Source organism: Salvelinus fontinalis, chromosome 12, assembly GCF_029448725.1.
Source record: "Salvelinus fontinalis isolate EN_2023a chromosome 12, ASM2944872v1, whole genome shotgun sequence".
NCBI lineage: Eukaryota > Metazoa > Chordata > Actinopteri > Salmoniformes > Salmonidae > Salvelinus > Salvelinus fontinalis.
In genome coordinates this window covers 53772186-53794178 of record NC_074676.1, presented here as the reverse complement: position 1 = coordinate 53794178, position 21993 = coordinate 53772186, and the positions used below count along the sequence as shown (strand labels likewise).

The window sequence follows — 21993 nt, the reverse complement described above, 5'->3', positions numbered from 1 at the left end:
GCGCTCGGTATACACGGCTAATATCTCCGGCTCTGTTTTTATTTGATACATATTAGAAAATTATCATAAAGTAGGAAATTTACTAATGTACTTCTCCCACAGTACTACTACAATATGGTAGTAACTATGAAGATTAGCCTAATCAGGGTTTCATCAGTTTATTCAACGTTTATTGGGACTTTTGGAGTTTTCCGTTCTCTGCGTCGAGAGAAATTGGGAACGTCATCAACATTGGCTAGCCTTGTGGAGCGAATTCGACAGGAGAGAAGGACATTCTAAAACCAAACAACGATTTATGCTTGACCAAGGACTCCTTGTACAAGATTCTGATGGAAGCTCAGCAAAAGTAAGAACAATTTATGATGTTATTTCGTATTTCTGTGTAAAATGTTGAGTCCTATTATCCGCCATTTTGGCGGGCGCTGTCTCGCTATAACGTAAGCTGTTTGTTATGGTAAAGTTATTTTTAAAAATCTAACACGGCGGTTGCATTAAGGAGAGGTATATCTATAATTCCATGTGTATAACTTGGATTATCATCGACATTTATAATGAGTATTTCTGTTGAAACGATGTGGCTATGCACTATCACTGGATGTTTTTGGAACTAGTGAATGTAACGCGCCAATGTAAACTCAGATTTTTTTATATAAATATGAACTTTATCAAACAAAACATGCATGTATTGTGTAACATGAAGTCCTATGAGTGTCATTTGATGAAGATCATCAAAGGTTAGTGATTAATTTTAGCTATATTTCTGCTTTTTGTGACTGCTATCTTTCGCTGGAAAAATGGCTGTGCTTATTGTGGTTTGGTGTGACCTAACAAAATCGTTTGTAGTGCTTTCGCTGAAAAGCATATTTGAAATCGGACACTTTGGTGGGATTAACAACAAGATTACCTTTAAAATGGTATAAGAAACATGTATGTCTGAGGAATTTTAATTATGAGATTTCTGTTGTTTTGATTTGGGCCTCCTGCACTTTCAATGGCTGTTGTCATATCATCCCGTTACCGGGATTGCAGCCATAATACATTTTTAAGGAGTAGTTTATCTTTATTCGTATGTTTAACACTTGTATCTTTAATCAATGATTATGATGAGTATTTCTGTTATTTTATGTGGCTCTCTGCACTTTCACCGGATGTTTGTTTGAGACAATGCATTTCTGAACATAACGCGCCAATGTAAACTGAGATTTTGAGATATCAATATGAACTTTATCGAACAAAACATACATATATTGTGTAACATGAAGTCCTATGAGTGCCATCTGATGAAGATCATCAAAGGTTAGTGATTAATTTAATCGTTATTTCTGACTTTTGTGAGCCCTCTCCTTGGCTGGAAAATGGCTGTATGGTTTTCTGTGACTAGGTGCTGACCTAACATAATCGCAAGGTGTGCTTTCGGCATAAAGCCTTTTTGAAATCAGACACTGTGGCTGGATTAGCGAGAAGTTTATCTTTAAAATGGTGTATAATACTTGTATGTTTGAGGAATTTTAATTCTGAGATATCTGTTGTTTTGAATTTGGCGCCCTGCAATTTCACTGGCTGTTGGTTAGGTGGGACGCTACTGTCCCACTTGTACCAGAGAGGTTAAGGAAAAAAATAAGCAAACACGTTTGGTGTTCGCCAAAAGGCATGTGGAAGAAAGTTCTCTGGTCAGATGAGACTAAAATGTAGCTTTTTGGCCATCAAGTAAAACACTATGTCTGGCGCAACACTTCTCATCACCCCGAGAACATCATCTCCACAGTAAAGCATGGTAATGGCAGCTTCATGCTGTGGGGATGTTTTTCATCAGCAGAGACTGGGAAATTGGTCCGAGTTGAAGGAATGATGGATGACGCTAAATACAGAGAAAGTCTTGAGGGAAACCTGTTTCAGTCTTCCAAAGATTTGAGACTGGGATGGAGGTTCACCTTCCAGCAGGAAAATGACCCTAAGCATATTGCTAAAACAACACCCGAGTAGTTTAACCTGTCTAGGATCAGCGTGGCGCTAGCGGCACACCCCCCCCCCCCCCACTGAAAAACCAGTGCCGCGAAATTCAAAAAAAATATTTTTTTAAAATATTTAACTTTCACACATTAAAGTCCAATACAGCTAATGAAAGACACAGATCTTGTGAATCCAGTCAACATTTCCGATTTTTAAAATGTTTTACAGGGAAGACACAATATGTAAAGATGTACATCTATTACCTAAAAACACATTAGCATAATCCACCATCTTTTATTTGTCCACCAACACCAGTAGCCATCACCAATTCGGCTAAACTAAGATATTTATAGCCCCTAACCAACAAAAAAACTCATTAGATGACAGTCTGATAACATATTTATGGTATGGGATAGTTTTTTTTAGAAAAAAGTGCATATTTCAGGTAGATGGCATAGTTTACAATTGCACCCACCATCACAAATGGACTAGAATAATTACAATGAGCAACGTGTTTACCTAACTACTAATCATCAAACATTTCGTAAAAATACACAGCATACACGAATCGAAAGACACAGATCCTGTGAATACAGACAATATTTCAGATTTTCTAAGTGTCTTACAGCGAAAACACAATAAATCGTTATATTAGCTTAGCACATAGCAATTAGCAGCCCAGCATTGATTCTAGCCAAAGTGAGCGATAAAAGTCAACATCGCCAAAAGATATTAATTTTTTCACTAACCTTCTCAGAATTCTTCCGATGACACTCCTGTAACATCACATTACAACATGCATATACAGTTTGATCGAAAATGTTTATATTTAGCCACCAAAATCATGGTTAGACAATGTGAAATGTAGACAAGCTGGTAAAGAAAAAGTCCTTGCGCCACTTAGACAGTGATCTACTCTTATACATAAATACTCATAAACGTGACTAAAAAATATAGGGTGGACAGGGATTGATAGACAATTTAATTCTTAATACAATTGCGTTATTACATTTTTTAATTTATCCTTACTTTTCAATACAGTTTGCGCCAAGCGAAGCTACGTCAAAAAACATGGCGTCCTAAGCCACTAAAATGTTTCGACAGAAACACGATTTATCATAATAAAAATGTCCTACCTTGAGCTGTTCTTCCATCAGTATCTTGGGCAAAGGATCCTTTCTTGGGAGAAATCGTCTTTTGGTGGAAAGCTGTCCTCTTGCCATGTGGAAATGTCAACTGCGTTCGGGATGAACTGAAAAGCGTGCCCAACTTTTCACATCGTTGCAAAAATAAATGTCCCAAAATCGCACTAAACGGATATAAATTGCTATAAAACGCTTTAAATTAACTACCTTATGATGTTTTTAACTCCTATAACGAGTGAAAAGATGACCGGAGAAATATAACAGGCTAAACTAACGCTTGGAACAGGTGCGCGCCGGTGTCCTCTAGGCTCATGACGCAGCTCCCAAAGAATGACTAGCTTCAGGGTTTTTTCATTTGTAGGGCCTGTGAACGCGCAATCGACCCCGTTGGAATCGTCATCACGTAAAGGCATCCAGGGGAAGACGTAAGAAGTGTCCGTATAGTCATAGCAACGACAGTGCCCTTTTAACTGACGTCAGAAGAGTGGCCAACATTTCTCAAATCTGACTCCATGTCAGGGAAATTGCTGTAGAATGGGCTCTGTTCCACTTAGAGACAAAATTTCAACTCCTATAGAAACTATAGACTGTTTTCTATCCAATAATAATAATAATATGCATATTGTACGATCAAGGATTTTGTGGGAAGCCGTTTAAAAAATTAGCCAAATTAGCATAAATAGTCTAAACAGCGCCCCCATCCCCAACAGGTTATTAAGAGGAAACATTTAAATGTCTTGGAAGGGCCTAGTCAAAGTCCAGATCTCAATCCAATTGAGAATCTGTGGATTCCTAGGACTGCATTCTGATGAAGTTCATCAAAGGTAAGGAAACATTTATCATGTATTTTCTGGTTTCTGTTGAGTCCAACATGGCAGCTAATTTGGCTATTGTTCTGAGCTCCGTCTCAGATTATTGCATGATTTGCTTTTTCCGTAAAGTTTTTTTGAAATCTGACACAGCGGTTGCATTAAGGAGAGGTATATCTATAATTCCATGTGTATAACTTGTATTATCATCTACATTTATGATGAGTATTTCTGTTGAAACGATGTGGCTATGCACTATCACTGGATGTTTTTGGAACTAGTGAATCTAACGTGCCAATGTAAACTCAGATTTTTTGTTATAAATATGAACTTTATCAAACAAAACATGCATGTATCGTGTAACATGAAGTCCTATGAGTGTCATCTGATGAAGATTATCAAAGGTTAGTGATTCATTTTATCTCTATTTCTGCTTTTTGTGACTCTTTGGCTAGGAAGAATGGCTGTGTGTTTTTTGGATTTGGTGGTGATCTAACATAAATATATGTTGTGTTTTCGCTATAAAACATTGTAAAAATCGGACACGATGGGTAGATTAACAAGATGTTTATCTTTCATTTGCTGTATTGGACTTGTTAATGTCTGAAAGTTAAATATTTCAAAAAAATATTTTTTAATTTCCCGCGCTGCCTTTTCAGCGGAATGTTGGGGGGGGGTTCCGCTAGCGGAACGTGTGTCCTAGAAAGGTTAATAGTCGCAGTGGGTACAACATCTCCTATGAACTTCCTGATTAACTCATTCACCGTATCAGTATACAGTATGTGTCAATATTATTTTCTGAAGCTACTCTGAACATATCCCAGTCCGCGTGATGAAAACAATCTTGAATCGTGGATTCCGATTGGTCAGACCAGCGTTGAATAGTCCTTACCACGGGTGCTTCCTGTTTGAGTTTCTGCCTATAGAAGGGGAGGAGCAAGATGGAATCGTGGTCCGATTTTACGAATGGAGGGCGTAGGAGGGCCTTATATGCATTCTGGAAGGTGGTATAGCAATGGTCGAGCGTTTTAGCAGCGCGAGTACAACAATCAATATGTTGATAGAATTTCAGGAGCCTTTTCTTTAAATTCGCTTTGTTAAAATCCCCAGCTACAGTAAATGCAGCCTCAGGATATGTTGTTTTCAATTTGCATAAAGTCCAGTGAAGTTCTTTGAGGGCCGCCGTGGTGTCCGCTTGGGGGGGATATAGACCTCTGTTGTTATTATTGACGAAAATTATCTCGGGAGATAGTATGGACGGCATTTGATTGTGAGATATTCTAGGTCGGGTGAACAGAAGGACTTGAGTTCCTGTATGTTATCACAGTTACACCATAAGTCGTTAATCATAAAACAAATACCTCCACCCTTCTGCTTCCCGGAGAGATGTTTGTTCCTGTCGGAGCGATGTACTGAGAACCCAACTGGCTTTAAAGAGTCAAACAGAGAGTGCCATGTTTTTGTGAAGGAGACTATGTTACAATCTCTGGTGTCTCTCTGAAAAGCAACTCTCACCTTGAGCTCATCAATTTTATTATCCAGAGATTGGACATTAGTGAGTAAAATACTCGGGAGTGGTGGGTGGTGTGCACGCTTCCTAAGTCGGACCAGAAGACTGCCTCGAGTACCTCTCCTTCGCCTGTGTTGTTTTGGGTCAGCCTATGGAATAAGTTCAATTGCTCTGGGAAGAGCAAACAAAGGATCCGCTCCAGGGAAGTCGTAATCCTGGAAGTTCTGGTGAGTTACCCTTTTGTGTCGTGCAAACTCACTCTCTCTCTCTCTGTCTTTTTCTCTGTCTCTCACAAACACACACTCTAATTCACACGTGTGCACACATACACACTAATACACACAGACATACATATATTTACATATATGTGTGCACACACACACACACACACACACACACACACACACACACACACACACACACACACACACACACACACACACACACACACACACACACACACACACACACACACACACACACACACACACACACACACACACACACACATAGTGACAGCTGAGTGAGAGAACAGTGTGTGGTAAGGCAGGGTGAGGTGCTCTGTGACTGGTCTAAACCACAGTGTTTGAGATTGCTACAGTAACCAGCCCTGAGAGGGCGAGTAACAAACGAGAGAGAGGGGCCGAAGCCGGGGATAGCAGAGCAGCAGAGCCCCAGACAGGGCCAGCTGGAGACCACAGAGGAAATGTGATATGGTGGAATGTTCATATGGTGGAATGTTCAGACCTCTAAGGGCTCTGCTCTCTCTCACTGACTTTCTAATTTCTGCAGCTCATAGAAGTGGAAAGAAGAGAGAGGAGATTTCATCCACTTTCCAAATGGTCTGCTTCCTGTGTTATTCATTGAACAACAAAAAGACAACAATAACCTCGTAAAAGGAGGAAAGGAATGAAAAGCTCAACTGATGATGTTCACCTTTTTATGGTCACATTGTTTGCCAAAGTGTGTACGAAACACGTGCATTATTCTGACACATTCATGTTTTTTTTTCAAAATGTGTCTTAGTGTATGTCTTTCAAAATTGAAGAAGCACTTGAGAACAATTATGTTCTCAAGTACTGAGCACAAATAATCAATATGACAAAGTAATTACTCCAAAATGTTCCTGTCTCTCTTTTATCCCCTCAGCTGCTTTCACAGAGACCACCATTAATGCAACACTATGAAGTCTAGTCAAAGAATGGTTAATGCTGGCGGTAGCAGACAGTTGATAATGACACTCAATCACCATCTGCATACTAGCTTTCCCTTGACCCAGGGTCGTCTTCAGTAGGAACCAAACGTCCCGAAATGGGGAGAGTCTCCAATAACTTGTCCAATAAGAAACACTTGTTTTCTTTTTCCATTGCAAAATGTTGGCAGCAGTGTGCACTAATTAATATTACCCAACATAGCCATAGAAAAGCAGAGAGAGCAGCGTCTCCTACCTGTAGGTGAACCCTCCAGCACCTCCCCAGCGTAGCGGGTCTCCTTGAAGATGGGCCTGTTGTCATTCTGGTCATTGACATCCACAAGCAGGGTTACAGGACCCTCCACCAGCTTCCCATTCAGGTCTGTCACAGACACCTCCAGCTAAAGTCAGGATACACAAGGGTCAGGACAGGAGTTCAAAGGTCACAAGAGTATTTCACTCATCCAGTTGGCATTGCAGGGTTTATGCGGGATGAACACTGGGGTAGATAGACTTGTGAAAGTATAGAGTACCTGATTGCGTGTTAAACACCTGAAAGATTAATGTATGAGAAGAAGAGGTCAATCAAGTGGTTGAAAATGTGTAAAAAAAAGAGTGTATTTTGTATGAACAAGAGTAGTTTATGTATTTATTCTCGGACTCAAACACACACACTTGGCACATAGGTACGTAACACATAAAGCAGTGACTACATTGTTTCCAATGATATTCCACTTAAAGCACTGTAAACTCTATGTAAAAAAAACAGTAAGTGGTGCCAATCTAGTGCTATTCGATTTACCTCTGTTTTCTCTCTCTCTCTCCTTCACAACACTACAGCAGCAGAACATATAATGTAATGAATAGATGGACAGTGATGAAAGTTAACGACTGTAATTTTCACCCAAATGATGTCGCAAGCATTTATCTCCCGCTGAAGTGAAAATGTCACTTAGAGAAAGACTTTGAAACATCAGACCTAGGCTCTGTGCAGGGGGGGGTAATTACGTTGTGTTTTGTTGCCCATGGTCCGCAATTACTCTCAACCAGCAGGAGAGATGAGTGGCTGTTCCTGTTCCTGAATGAAGTGGATGGATCTTGTGTTAGAGACCTGTGCTGCTCTGCCATGTTACCAATGAGAAGACACAATGAGAGGACACATTAGGCCTGCTCTCAGATATGAAGAGGTCCTAGTAAGCTCCAAACCACAGGAAGCATCTCAAACTCACTCACCCCACTGGGCGCAAACGTCAGTTCAACATCTAGTTTTGATTTACATTTAGTTGAGTTGTCTGTTGTGAATTTAATGTGAAATCAACAAAACATTTCCCCATGTCATTGGATTTAGGTTAAAAGTTAGGTGAAAAAAATACAAAATGCCCTTTGGTGATGACTTTTTGCAAATCCAATGACTCTTCAACGTCATAAAAATAATTTTGGGGGGTTGAAATGAAGTTGAAACAATGTTGATTCAACCAGTTTTTGCGGAGTGGGACCCTTCACTCACTTCCCAGAATGACTCTAGAGTGTGCTCTCATCAAACTATGGATTCTTTCATTCACCATAGTTATTTATCTCTCCCTATCTTCCCTCTTCACAATGTCCCCTTCTCTCCCTCTATCCATCTCCACTTCTCTCCCTTCCTAGCTCTTGACACTGTATCAGGTACCTGTGTGATGAAAGGCACTCCCTCCCTCCATCCAGCCTGCTGTCCTGCCTGGTAGCCTGCTGTGCTGCGTGGTCTGCCTGCCAGCCTCTATCAGGCTCTGGAGCTCCTGGAGACAGATTGTACATAAGCCCTCAGTGTTGTGGTGCTTACCCTGCCTTCCTCTGCCATACAGCTCCTGGTTTCTCACTGTGATATCTCTTAGTTTAGTCTCTCTCTCTATCTCCCCCCCCTTCTCTCTCTGTAAAAGTGGCTAGGAGTCTGAGGGTAGAGCTTCATTGGCTCATTCTATAAGAAAAGTTGAGAACCCTTCCCCCACAGGCCCATATCATTTATTTATGTATTCAACATCTCCTTACACTGCTGTATGGGCCCAGTCTGTCAACCCCTCACCGTCTGGACCTCTCCGGCTTAGCAGAGCACAGGCGAAACAAACAAATTCCAACATCTGACACAAGCAAGCTGATTGAATTACTATGAGTCAGAGTGCCAGCTCTGCTTAGTTAACATACTGTCTGAGATCCAATTTATCATCATGTGTCATACACTTCAACGTTGAAATGAGAAGCCTTAATGTTAATTCTTCTCTACCTGCCCCATAGTTTATATGGAGAGCTACTCAGTATGCCCATTGTACTCTGCACTGTCTGAAGATATTGTCGGAAGACGTCACGTACCGGTACCTTGAAAGTGTTTAACCCCAGACTGGATCAGTGTCATTTCAACAGATAATGAACATAAGGAGCCGCTCTAAAACTAAAATGAAAAAAATTGAATTAGTGTATGACATCACTTGACATTACAGTCACACAGTCACCTCTGTCCACTGTTTCACACCATCAGAATAACTTATGTACCCGCTTCCTCTCTACCGTCCAATAGAAATAGCTAACAGGATAATTCCCCTGAGAGTCAGACCCAAGGTATCCATCACAGATAGTGGTTCGGTGGCAGTGCTCTTCTCTTATCTAGCACATGAGCTGCTCCTGCTCCCTTCACTATCAGTAATGCACGACATCTCTGCCCCTCTCTATCACACAGGTCATCCACTCTCCCTCTACCTCTTCTATCTCTCCATCTCCAGTGGTGGGCCCCAGGCCAGGCGCACAAGGCATAATGGTAGTATGGAACAGAAGGTGAAGCGAGAGCGTTAGGGGTTAGAGACCTAATGGCCCTATACATTATCAACTCTTCTCCTCTGTCCTTTCTCCTCGGCTGTGTGGTCGGTGTGGAAGCAGCAGCACAGACTACAGTACAGTAGCAGGGGATTTATGAGGGGGCATTTCCTCTGCCTCTGTCTTCATCAGCAAAACCTACTCCCATCTAATGGTGCTCACATGAGCAAACTCACAATCTCATCTTCTCCAGCAAACCACGTCCCACACAAACACAAACGTTAAAATCATAAATATAGTATATATGTCTGTATATGACCTAGACTCAAAAACACATACCATCTAGTCCTGTGTATCTGATCTGGCTTGCCTGAACCATCAAAAGTCATTCATGTTTCAGTGTTTTGTACCGTAGCATAAGTGTGGTTTAAATATGCCGCCTAACATGACATAAGCGGCTCCTTATGTACACCTTAAAAATGCTAACAAGCTAAACACATAGACTAATCCTGATCATTACACACACACACACACACACATGCACACACACCAAAAGAACAAAACATGAATAGGGTAACAGCTAAATGAGATAACACAATCATTTAGGGATATTTAGGAACACAAAAGGCTTCCTTTGGAGACAGGGATTTATAAACAGGCCCCCCTGTGAGTCCAATTGATATTATACTTGACACAAACACACCTCACAGCGTGCCCTGTCTGGGCGATTAAGATAATATTAGCTGTGAGCGATGCACCTCACATCTGATCTTTGGAGAATGTATGAACAGAGCCATCATCTGATTGGGAGACAAAGAAAGCAGTTTACATAAGCCCGACTTCAAACGCAGGACTGTGCATACTGTATGCAATAACTTTTCAAATGGCACAAACTCACCCCATCAAATAGCTTTGATTTGCCAGTCTAACTCATTGACAGTCAACACACACCTCAGCTAAATGACACTGGTTGCCTTGTACTCTTACCTATGTTGTTTTCAAACATTCAATTTCTTCCAAATGTTTACACCCTGTCAATTGCACTTAATCTCACAGTACACACTCCTGGTGCTGTACAGAGAGAGTTTTAGACAATGTACACAAATTCTATGTACTACAGTGCATTTCTTTACCTCTTTTTTTCTTTGTCCATGTGACTAGAGCTCTGTCTCTGGCGAGGTGAGGTTAGATGAGATGACCCTTCTGGCTGGTGGAAAACCATGTCATGATTCAAGGCTCTCTCATTACAGACCATCCCTGCTTTATCTGTTGATGTATTTCTGAATCAGGGCCAGATGAATGAGAGATACCAGACCAGTGATTTAAGAGATAGCTAAAGAAAGCCACACCGTCCGCTGCCCGTGTGTTTGCACATCCATTATGCATTGTACCTATAAATTCATTATTCATACATACTTTGGGTATCGAATTCACCTCATCGATTTCAGTAGCTTCTACAAATTATCAGGCAGCCATCTTTTGACAAGCATTTGTATAAACAATAGAACATTTGACCTTACATCAACTGAGATTATTATGTGTAAGTACTTGGAATGAGTACTTGTCTGTAGCCCAGGACCTCTACCCGAGAGAATTTAAATTGTGGGTGAAACAAGTCAGCTACAGCAATGCAGTAAGACAGGGCTTTGTATACTGCTGAATAAGTCAAATGATGTAGAAGACAATAGATAGAAGACAACGACTGAAGTCAGTGACAACATAGTATACATAGTATACCATAGTATACCTTAGGTAGGTACCTACCTACCTATTCACTTCTCAAATATGTAACTCCTCTCTCTTTCTTTCTCTGATAGACATACCAGCAACTACGTACTATGGGACTATGAAACACATGCACCATCCCCCATAGTCTCACACATGTTCTGTGGAGTCGACTGAATTAGCACTCCCACACGTCCCCATGGCATGCCTAACTAGTATCTCAATGTGGATGAAAGCCTGTGGCCCCAGAGGAATTGAGCACTGGTATGGCATGTGTAGGAGCCTATATATTTATAAAAAAGGGTTCCAAAAGTGTTCTTCGGCTGTCCCCATAAGATAACACTTTTGGGTTCCATTTAGAACCCTCTGTGGAGAAGAACACTTTCAAGTTCTAGATAGCACCTTTTTTTCTAACATGTAAGAGCCTGCAGCTCACTCCCAAAGGTCAAAATTAATGAAAGGAGAATTTTCATATACTTAAAATACAGTCATTGAGCATTCTTTGCTAAATCTGCATACATTGCTGAATGACTCATAATGCTCTCGTAAGCATGTGGTGCCCTAAGAAAACGAGCCAAAGGTAGCGAGAGAATTTCACAGTCCAAACTGAATCAATGGCAGGCACGTTGCCCTAATTTCCCAGTGCCATTCCTGAGAGGGAGGCAGCTAGCTGGTAATGGGAGCCCAGTGGCACTGCATTGCATTCTGTACACAGCTCTGTGCTTGTTAGGAAAATTAGTTAGCGATATCTATCACTCTAAATATTTCCTAAAGTTTAAAATGTGTGTGTTTTGAAGAGGAGGCAGTGATTTAATTTGGAGGAAAATGACTTATTAAAGGTTGGAAGAATGAGAGAAGATGGGTTTCTCTCACTCTCTGGTGAGAAAATGACACGCAGCGCACATCACCGGCTGTCACAGTCTGCCATTACAGCATGTTTATTAGCTGAGTTTCCATGCCTTCACAAACTGCAGATATCAGACCACTCACTTCTCCATGCTTATATAATTCTCTTTCCCTTTCTCTCTCTCCCTCTCTCTGAGTGGTTAGATATCTTTCTAACTTTATCACTGTAAAGACTAAGAGATCAAATATTTCAAATTGAGCCATAAGAGCTCTCTACTACCCTTCATGGTTGATCAGCCTTCTCTGTCTACCTCCCACTCTGAGTGGTTTGCTAGCTCTCTCTCTTACTTTCTCTCTCTCTTACTCAACATTCAAGAGTCAACTCTACCATTTACTAGCCTCACATGCCGTCTGATCTCGCAAGCTTACATGGATGTTCGCTTCAAGGTAATAGCGCAGCGGTAATCAGTCTGGTAAATACGAGGCTAACCATTTACTGTAGATTGAATAAAACACAATGGATAATATCTGCTTGAGTCGTGTACCGTTGATAGTTTCCACATTGACGTCTCACAAAAGGGATCGTTCAAACACAGCCTTAGTCCAAAAATGAACATTGATGAAAACCATTTCACATGCACACACCTGTGAAGAAAAAGTCAGTAACCTTGACATGAGAATGACTGTTACTTTTTAGTAGAGGAAAGGCATTTATTGGGTTCCTTCCCTGAACTACAATAACCACTAAAACAGAATACTAACAGAATACTGAATAAGCATTATCTGACTAACACAGAGGATGAAAGGAGCTATAGACCGCTGCAGAAGCAACCATGCATTGCAAAACTGGAGAGCAACCTGTCCGGTGAAGTCCACAAAACACATTGCATCTATCAAACAGTTACATGACCTACAGCAGGGATCATCAACTAGATTCAGCGACTGGTAAATTTTTTTCTTGAGCGGATGTTCAGAGGGCCTGAAGATAATTACAAATAATTTGTAGACAGCAAATTGACCGCAAGAACCCCAAACAAATATAATATTTGACTAAAGCATAATAATTTCAAACCTTGCTTACATTTGTATACAATCCCATATATCTAATCACATACTCTTAGTTTAATACAGTGACAACTAAAAGATACCAAAAACGATTTAGTCGAATCAACATAAGCTTAATATGATGTGGCTGTCCTTGGTACTGATTTCTGTGTGCGTGTGCTTTCTAGCCTAACTTCCTTTCATGTGCAACAATGCGCCAGGCCAGCTAGTTACCATTACTATACTACTACTTCTAACTACATGTTGAACTTCCATCCTCTCAGGCCAGGGACACAATGTATGAATTAATGGTTGGATCAGAATCACTGTTATAATCATTGGCCAGTACAGAGAATTAAGTAAAACCACAATTGTTAATCCCTATCTCCATCCATGGCTATGGCCGATTTTAGCTAGCTAGCCACCTGAGGTCAAGAACACAACCAGATGCAACAATTCAACTTTTTTTTCTGTCAATGACGTTTAGCTTCTGATGTGATTAGTTCAGGATTTGTATTTTTTTTGGGGGGGGGGGGGGGGGTCGAGATGAGGAGGGTGATAATTTAAGATACTCTTTGAACTTTGAAGAAGTAGGTTTCCAGGTGCTTTAGGAAGATGTGCAGGGACTCTGCTGTCCTCGCTTCAGGTGGAAGCTGTTTCCACCATTGCGGTGCCAGGACAGAGAAAAACTTGGACTAGGCTGAGCGGGAGCTGCACTCCCGTAGGGGTGGGAGGACCAAGACACCAGAGATGGCAGAAGGGAGAGCTTGGGTTGGAGTGTCGAGTTTGAGCATAGTCTAAAGGTAGGGAGGGGCAGTTCTTCTTGCTGCTCCGTAGGCAAGCACCATGGTCTGAGCGCACATGCTGATTGGCTATTATTTTATTTTAAAAAATATCAAGGGAGGCCAAATACTCGCTGGCTTCCCTTGCATTCAATGCTACGGGTGGCAACAATGCCATACTCTTTTGGACCAGACAGCATCAGATAGATATGCTACACATACTAAGACAAGGGGGCGCTGTTTCGTTCGCTCGGATGCTTTCTCCGGTGAAATAAATTCAGCCTATTGCGAATTTAAGGACATTTATGGTCATTTTTTAGGGGGAAGCCTTTAGCATCCATGAATACATGCCACTGAGTTTCTCTCCAATCAGTTAATAATGCTACAGAATATTGGCTGCTGACTATGTCGACTTATTTGGAGAAAAGGCTTGGAGTAGCTTAAAGGCTTGAAGTACCTCAAACAAAAAAAATCCTGCCTCTTTCCTTTTCCTCTTGCTCTTGCTCACTTGCTCGCTCTCTCGCTCTCTCTCTGTCTATTTTCCTATCTCAGTATGGACACATCTACTTTGAAACTAAATCCCTGTGAGGGCAGGTAGAGAATGGGTTCTTAGAAAAGAGGGACATGTGCCGTGGCTGTGTGTGGCCTGGACCACAGCGGGGCTCTGCTCATTGTGACGGTGAAATAGAGCTGAGTGGGAACTTTATCATTTACCTTAAATATACTCAGAAAGGACTGTATGGAAGTGCTGAAAGAGCCAAGTCAAGCATTAGAAAGTCGCTCCACTTCATCATGTTGAAGATTCACTCTGTATTTAGCTCCTTGTAGGCATTCAAGAGCCTGCCGTGCATTCCTCACATTCCAGAGAGACTGCTCTCCTCTCCTGCAGCTCTGCCTATTTCAGGCTACCTCTACCTCCATCACATCACACCTGCCTCAGTAGACTGGGCTGGCCCTAGCCTTTTGGGGGCCCTAAGCAAGATTTGGTTGGGGTGGCCCCCCACCTCGCATCAAAAAAAATTAGCGGCCCCTCACTTGACGGTGGAGAGACATTTTTCCTGCAATTCTATTTACTTTTCAATAGGGCAGAAAAAGAAAAAAAAACTGTTTTACAGTTAATTTCCTGCAAATCTAACCATTTTTCCATGTGGTGGAGATACATTTTAGCAGTTTTAAAAGCCTACAAGAGCGGAAATAAATGTTCAGCTGAAAGACAAATCCCATAGCTTACCCATGATGTTGCACAATGATTTAAGTCATCGTTTTGGTCAAAGTATGATATATTTGGGTTTGAAGTGGTAACTTTTGATAACGTGCTAATACTTTTCAGTCTACGTTTCTTTTCAGGGCTGGGTTTTATTTGAATGTTACCAACCCCCAGCATGGCATTGTTAATTCATCAGAAACACATGCAAAGTTCTTTCTCTTTGTGAGTCGCGACAGAGCTGAGCAATATTATAGATAATCTTTAACAGAGCTGAGCAGCTTTGCATAGCCTACACTTGGCCGCCTGAGCTATGAAGCAAATTAAAACAGGGTGTGAAAACCTCCATGCACCACTTTTTTACCAGCAAATTATCATAATCCATTGGATAATTTGTGAAGTTTCACTTCTGTTTAGCTAGTCTGTATCGAGCAAAGTCATTATAGCCTATCATTTCAGCTGTGAAAACCATGGTATGACCATGGGTTGACTTGGCATTTCTGTAGAGAAGCTGAAAAGCCTGCCAGCAGCCTATCATTGCAATGTCGAAAAACAAATCTCTAGTCCAAACTGCTCAATAGCTAGACTATCCTTATTACTAGAGTTTTTTAAATATTCTTTCTATCTCTATGGCGGATTTGCGGACGCAATTAATGGAACAAACCAAAACTTTAGAGATAACAAAAGATTGCAAAGTTAAATATACTGGTTTCCCCTATCCATCTGTGGAACAGGTTTCCCTAAATGCTTATGACAAATCCAGCCCCAGCTGTCAGTGCCCTTCTTGTTGTTATTTGTCCACTCCATGTGGAAATCACCACAATGTTCCCACCCTCAATTCGTGAATATGTATTAGCAGCCTGCTTCATTCTTTGGAGGTGGAACCTAAACGGGAATTTTCGCTGTAGGAAAGGAATTATGTTGGAATAGGGGCGGCATTTCCCTCTGGTGGTGCTTTTTAAAGCTACATTCCTACAATTCTACTGTAACGGCCGTCGTCCTCCTCATCTGAGGAGGAAAAGTTTGAAGGATCGGAGGACCAATGCGCAGCGTGGTAAGTGTCCATAACGTTTATTTTAAAACATAAACTGAACACTATGAAATACAAAACAATAAATGTGAACATGAACGAAACCGAAACAGTACCGTGTGGCAACAAACACTCACACGGAAACAAACTCCCACAAAACCCAACAGAAAACAGGCTACCTAAATATGGTTCCCAATCAGAGACAACGACAAACACCTGCCTCTGATTGAGAACCATGTCAGGCCAAACGAAAACCCCACATAGAAACAGAAAACACAGAACCCACCCAACTCACGTCCTGACCAACACTAAAACAAAGAAAATACAAAAGAACTAGGGTCAGAACGTGACATCTACACATTCTGCGACGGCTTATGCCATGTTATTATGATATCTGAGTGAGAATGACTAACAAAATCAATGGGGGTCCCCTGAAGGTCAGGACCCCTGGGCATGTATTCGGCCATGATTACTACAAGTTCAGATAGCTGGCTAGACTAAATACCAATCAAAAAATGGACATGGCTTATTGTCAGCTAATTGAGTGACATAACAAGAGAAAAACTGCTGATGCACAACCAAATGTACAGTATAAAAATATGAATGTTTTATGGGGTTGGGGGCACCCTAGCGGCCGGGGGCCCTAAGCGACCACCTATGTCGCTTATGCCTGGAGCGGGGCCCTGTCAGTGGACAAACGTATAGGTTAACCTCAACACAGCCACTCCTGGAGACCGTGAGGGAGGGTTTCCTACTTTCCATAAAGCACTACTCTGCTTTCACACTGTCAAATGCAGCAGCAGGGAGAATGTGTGTGACTGGCCAAGTCTTTCAGAAACAAAGGCATGAGAGTGTATGATTGGCTATGGGTGTAATAACTAAAAGTGAAGGAGAACATCCAATTGTAAATCCTGGCCAGAGATGTGTTGAATGTAGCCTACAGGGAGAACAGACTGAGAAAAAGCCCAAGTGGCTTGGACACAATTTGAGTTCACACCTCTTCACAGTCTGTTGAAGGAATTTCATAATCCAGTATTGCAGTATCGTACAAAAAAAAGACATCTCTGCTATTAGACAGCAAGCATGTGTGCGTTTTACTCTGTTCTTCTCCGTGCAGAGTCAGGGCTGCTCAGAGCAGCTTTTCACACAGGCCCACTGGGACGGGCTCTAATCCACAATTCCTGTCCACATCTATTGCCTACCTACAAAGCACTAAATATTTGAAAGGGTCAAAAACAAATGTTTTCCTGTCCATGTTTTCTCATTGAACCTCTGAGGGACAATGCCAAGAGAGTTGCAGAGAATGTCAGAGTGAGAAAAATAAAGATAGAGCATTCCCAACATGTCCCTTGTGGGAGGATAAACATACTAAATGCAGAGTGAGATATTATAGACTGAGACCTCTGTCTGTTGTCCCTGTTGTGTCTGTACATGTGCCGTTTGCATACACAACATTCTCAATAAAGAGCATGTTTATTAACAGATCAGCAACTTTGCAAACACTTTGTATCCAGTAAATCGTTCAATCAATGTTTACATGCTACCACGTAATGATTTCCACATAAGCTTAGCCTTGTACATGTCTGTCTGTGAGGAGACTGTACACTGTAATGGCTCGTAAGCCGCCTATTTAATTTCTTCCTGACAGGAGAGGGAGTCATCTGCTCACAGAGTGGTGCCACTGTGTTCGGTACTAGGTGGCCAGATAACTTGTGATTAAACTGCCATTGACAATGGTCATTCAAAGGCCTCTTTAATCTTCTCTCTTTCAAAATAGAATCTTTGGGACTCTTTGTTGAAAGAGTCACAAAGACTTTCCAAGATGTCGCAAGGTAGAGAAATTGCCCACTCCTCTCTCAAGGTATTACTCAACTCCTTTTGAGTGTTACGTGTGCTGCCCAGGCTGACTCGCTCATGCCGAATTTGCGGTTTCACATGTGAAAATCACCTTTTTTTCTGAATTTATGAAAATAAATAGCTCCTTCAAATTACTGATAAACATGCACCTGTTAAGAAACTGACTGTTAGAACTGTTAAAGCACCATGGATTGATGAGGAAATTAAACAAATGTATGGTTGAAAGAGATTGGGCAAAAGGAGAGGCTAATAAGTCTGGCTGCACATTTGACACTGACTTGATGCAAATTGAGAAATTATGTGAATAAACTCAACAAAAAGAAGACGAAACGGTATTATGAAGCCAAGTCTAATGATATAAAAACTTTGGAGTACTTAAAATGAAATTATGGGCAGAAAGATAAATAAACTCCATCTTTCATCAAATCAGATGGCTTAGTCATCACAAAACCTGTTTATGTTGGCAATTATTTTAATGATTACTTCATTGGCAAAGTGGGCGAACTTAGCCAGGAAATGCCAACAATGCACAGTTAGCCTTGTGCTAATGTATAAAAGAATGAAAGAAAAGCATTGCAGGTTTGAATTTTGTAAAGTTAGTGTGGGAGAGTATATTTACATTTACATTTAAGTCATTTAGCAGACGCTCTTATCCAGAGCGACTTACAAATTGGTGCATTCACCTTATGACATCCATATATTTTTGTAATTGATCAATAATGACAAATCCCCTGGCATGACACATTAGATGGAAAGCTTCTGAGGATGGTAGCTGACTGTATAGCCACTCCTATCTGTCATATCTTTCATCTGAACCTAGAGAAATGTCTTTGTCCTCAGGCCTGGAGGGAAGCCAAAGTCATTTCGCCACCCAAGAGTGGTAAAGCGATCTTTACTAGTTCTAATAGCAGACCTATAAGCTTGCTGCCAGCTCTTAGCAAACTGTTGTGAAAAAATCTATTTGACCAAATACAATATAATTTCTTTATAAACAAAGTAATAACAGACTTTCAGCATGCTTATGAAGAGGGGCACTCAACATGTACTGCAGTGACACAAATGGCTGATGATTGGTTGAAATAAATGTATAAATACAAGATTGTGGGAGCTGTACTATTAGACTTCAGTGCAGCATTTGACATGATTGACCACGACCTATTGTTAAGAAAACGTATGTGTTATGGCTTTTCAAACTCTGCCATATCGTGGATTCAGAACTATCTATCTATTAGAACTTAGAGGGCTTTCTTTAATGGAAGCTTCTCAAACATGTAAAGTGTGGTGTACGGCTGTGCAGCTCTCTAGGCCCTCTACACTTTTCTATTTTTACCAATGACCTGCCACTGGCATTAAACAAACCATGTGTGTCCATGTACTGTATGCTAATGATTCAACAATATACGCATTAGCAACCACAGCTAACGAAGTCACTGAAACCCTTACAAAAGAGTTGCAGTCTGTTTTGGAATGGGTGGCCAGTAATAAACTGGTCCTGAACATCGCTAACACTAAGAGCATTGTAATTGGTTCAAATCATTCCCTAAGTTTTAGACCTCAGCTGAATCTGGTAATGAATGGTGTGGCTGTTGAACAAGTTGAGGATACTACATTGCGTGCTGTTACCTTAGATTGTAAACTGTCATGGTCAAAAAACATAGATGGTTGTAAAGATAGGGATAGATTTGTCTGTAATAAAGAGATGCTCTGCTTTTTTGACATCACACTCCACAAAGTAAGTTCTGCATGGCTTACTTTTATCTTATCTTGATTATTGTCCAGTCATATGGTCAAGTGGTGCAAAGAAAGACCTAGTTAAGTTGTTCCTGGCCCAGAACAGAGTGGCATGTCTTGCTCTGCATTGTAATCAGAGGGCTAATATTAATACTTTGCATGCCAGTCTCTATTGGCTAATGGTTGAGGAAAGACTGAATGTGTCACTTCTTGCTTTTATAAGCAGCATTGCATTGGAAATTCCAAATTGTTTGCGTAATCAACTTACACACAACACTCACATACACACTTCCCACATCAGACATGCCACCAGGGGTCTTTTCATAGTCAAAAGAGAACCCTCACGTTCTCACAGTGTCACGCCCTGACCTTAGAGATCCTTTTTATGTCTCTATTTTGGTTTGGTCAGGGTGTGAGTTGGGGTGGGCATTCTATGTTTTGTGTTCTATGTTTTATATTTCTGTGTGTTTAGCCGGGTGTGGTTCTCAATCAGAGGCAGCTGTCTATCGTTGTCTCTGATAGAGAACCATACTTAGGTAGGCTTTTCCCACCTGTGTTTTGTGCGTAGTTGTTTTCCTGTTTTTGTGTCTGCACCAGACAGAACTGTTTCGCTTTCGTTTGTTCTCTTTGTTGTTTTGTTACTTAGTGTTCAGTTTTCTTAATAAATCATGAACACTTACCACGCTGCGCTTTGGTCCACTTCTTCATGCAATGATGACCGTTACACCCAGAAGCTTGGCTGGTGCGTAAACCCGCAAATTCAGACAAACAAAGAGGTGTAATTGGTATTTTCATTGTCCCCAGGTCCAGAACAAATTCAAGGAAACGTACAGTATTATACAGAGCCATGAGTGCATGGAAGTGAACAGAAAACTTGCTTACTAAAACAAATAAAGCAACACCTCACGGCACAACGTATTGTGTGTATATACTGACATGTATGTGTAACTGATAAATTCCCACACACCATATGTTAATGTTTTTAAATGTATGTAAATTGTAAAGTATTTTGTCTGTAATGTCTTTTTCGTTAAGCGTCGGATCCCAGTAAGACTAGCTGTCGCCATTGGGGTCTGCTAATGAGGATCCTAATAAATCCAATCAAATGTTGGGAAACCACCTGCCTGAGTTATGTGAAAAAAGTACATGGGAAAACGTGAAACTTCACACCTGTCCGAAAATCACGTTGTTTTTCCCACGTGACATTTTTCAGGTGATTTGTTCACCTGAGAAAAATGCTTGTGAAACATCACACGTGTTTGGCCAGTGTAGGCCGTCATTGTAAATAAGAATATGTTCTTACTTGCCTAGTTAAATAAAGGTTAAATAAATATATAAATGAATACATTAATAAGTGTTTGGATGGTGAGAGACAAAATCTGAACAAAGTAAAGATGGATCAGATATCACTATTTGGTCCCACCTCTATTTCGAGATGTGCCTGCTAACATTTAGGCAGCTTTATTGTAGAAATAGCCATAAATGCCCACTTCTGTCCCTGTACCTACTGTGCGGTAAATGTCCGTCCATAATCACAGGGCTAAGAGTTTTGGCTCCAGACAATTTATTCCTGAATGTGGTTGAAAGTAGAGCTGTCCTTCCTGGCTCTCAGGCAGACCGAGCATAGTACATTATGGGCCGTGCCACACAGCGGGGGCGACAGAGTGACTGAATTACTGGCAGCAATGCACAAAACATGGCCAAGCGGCGGGGCACTCGCAGCCTAATATATTTATCTGGGCCGTGGGGTGTCCGGGGATTGAACACTTCTTAGTCACATCCAAGAACCAAGGAAGTGGACATTGTTTTCTGCACAGAGGAATAACTTATGGTAGCAACTTTAAAAATAAACTTTTCATGAGGTAGGAAGTTACATTATTGGTAGATTATAGAAATGGTAGCAGCTCACTAGTCTGTGCAAATGATTTCAATTTACAGGAATAAGATCACTGTACAGATTAAGCAGAGGTGTATATTTTTTGGGTCAAATAGGATAAACTGTAGATAAATCTCTGAGACAGTAATTGAAATCAAAGCCTCATTTTGAATAATGAAATAAAAATTACTGTAATAGCAATAGTTTTGCCTGTTCTTGACTGCATTGATGCATAGTGACAACAAATGAATTTGCCATTACGTTAGATAGAACTACCACTACCTTTACCACTACCACTACCAATAACTTGACCTTACTACCACTATCTTTACTAAGTGAATATGTATGTAGAACAAAAACTTTCCAACTTCAGGTCTCATCTAAATGCGACCAAGTCAAGCATGTTTGTGGCTGAGTAATCGCTGTAGGTAGGTATTTTTGTGGGGTACGAGCAGGTAGAAGTAAGGGGATGGGGTGGTGGAGGGAAAGAGTTGGTGTCCCGGCAGCAGCA

At 41.0% G+C, this 21993-nt stretch overlaps 1 protein-coding gene across 1 annotated transcript in view; it reads right to left on the bottom strand.

Annotated features, from left to right (window-relative positions):
• Positions 1–21993, bottom strand: part of LOC129867601 (cadherin-13-like) — a 141620-nt gene that overhangs the window by 99381 nt on the left and 20246 nt on the right. Inside the window, exon 2 of the mRNA XM_055941107.1 lies at positions 6863–7007. Within this exon, the coding sequence (XP_055797082.1) occupies positions 6863–7007 (145 nt within the window). The remainder of the gene's footprint in view (positions 1–6862; positions 7008–21993) is intronic.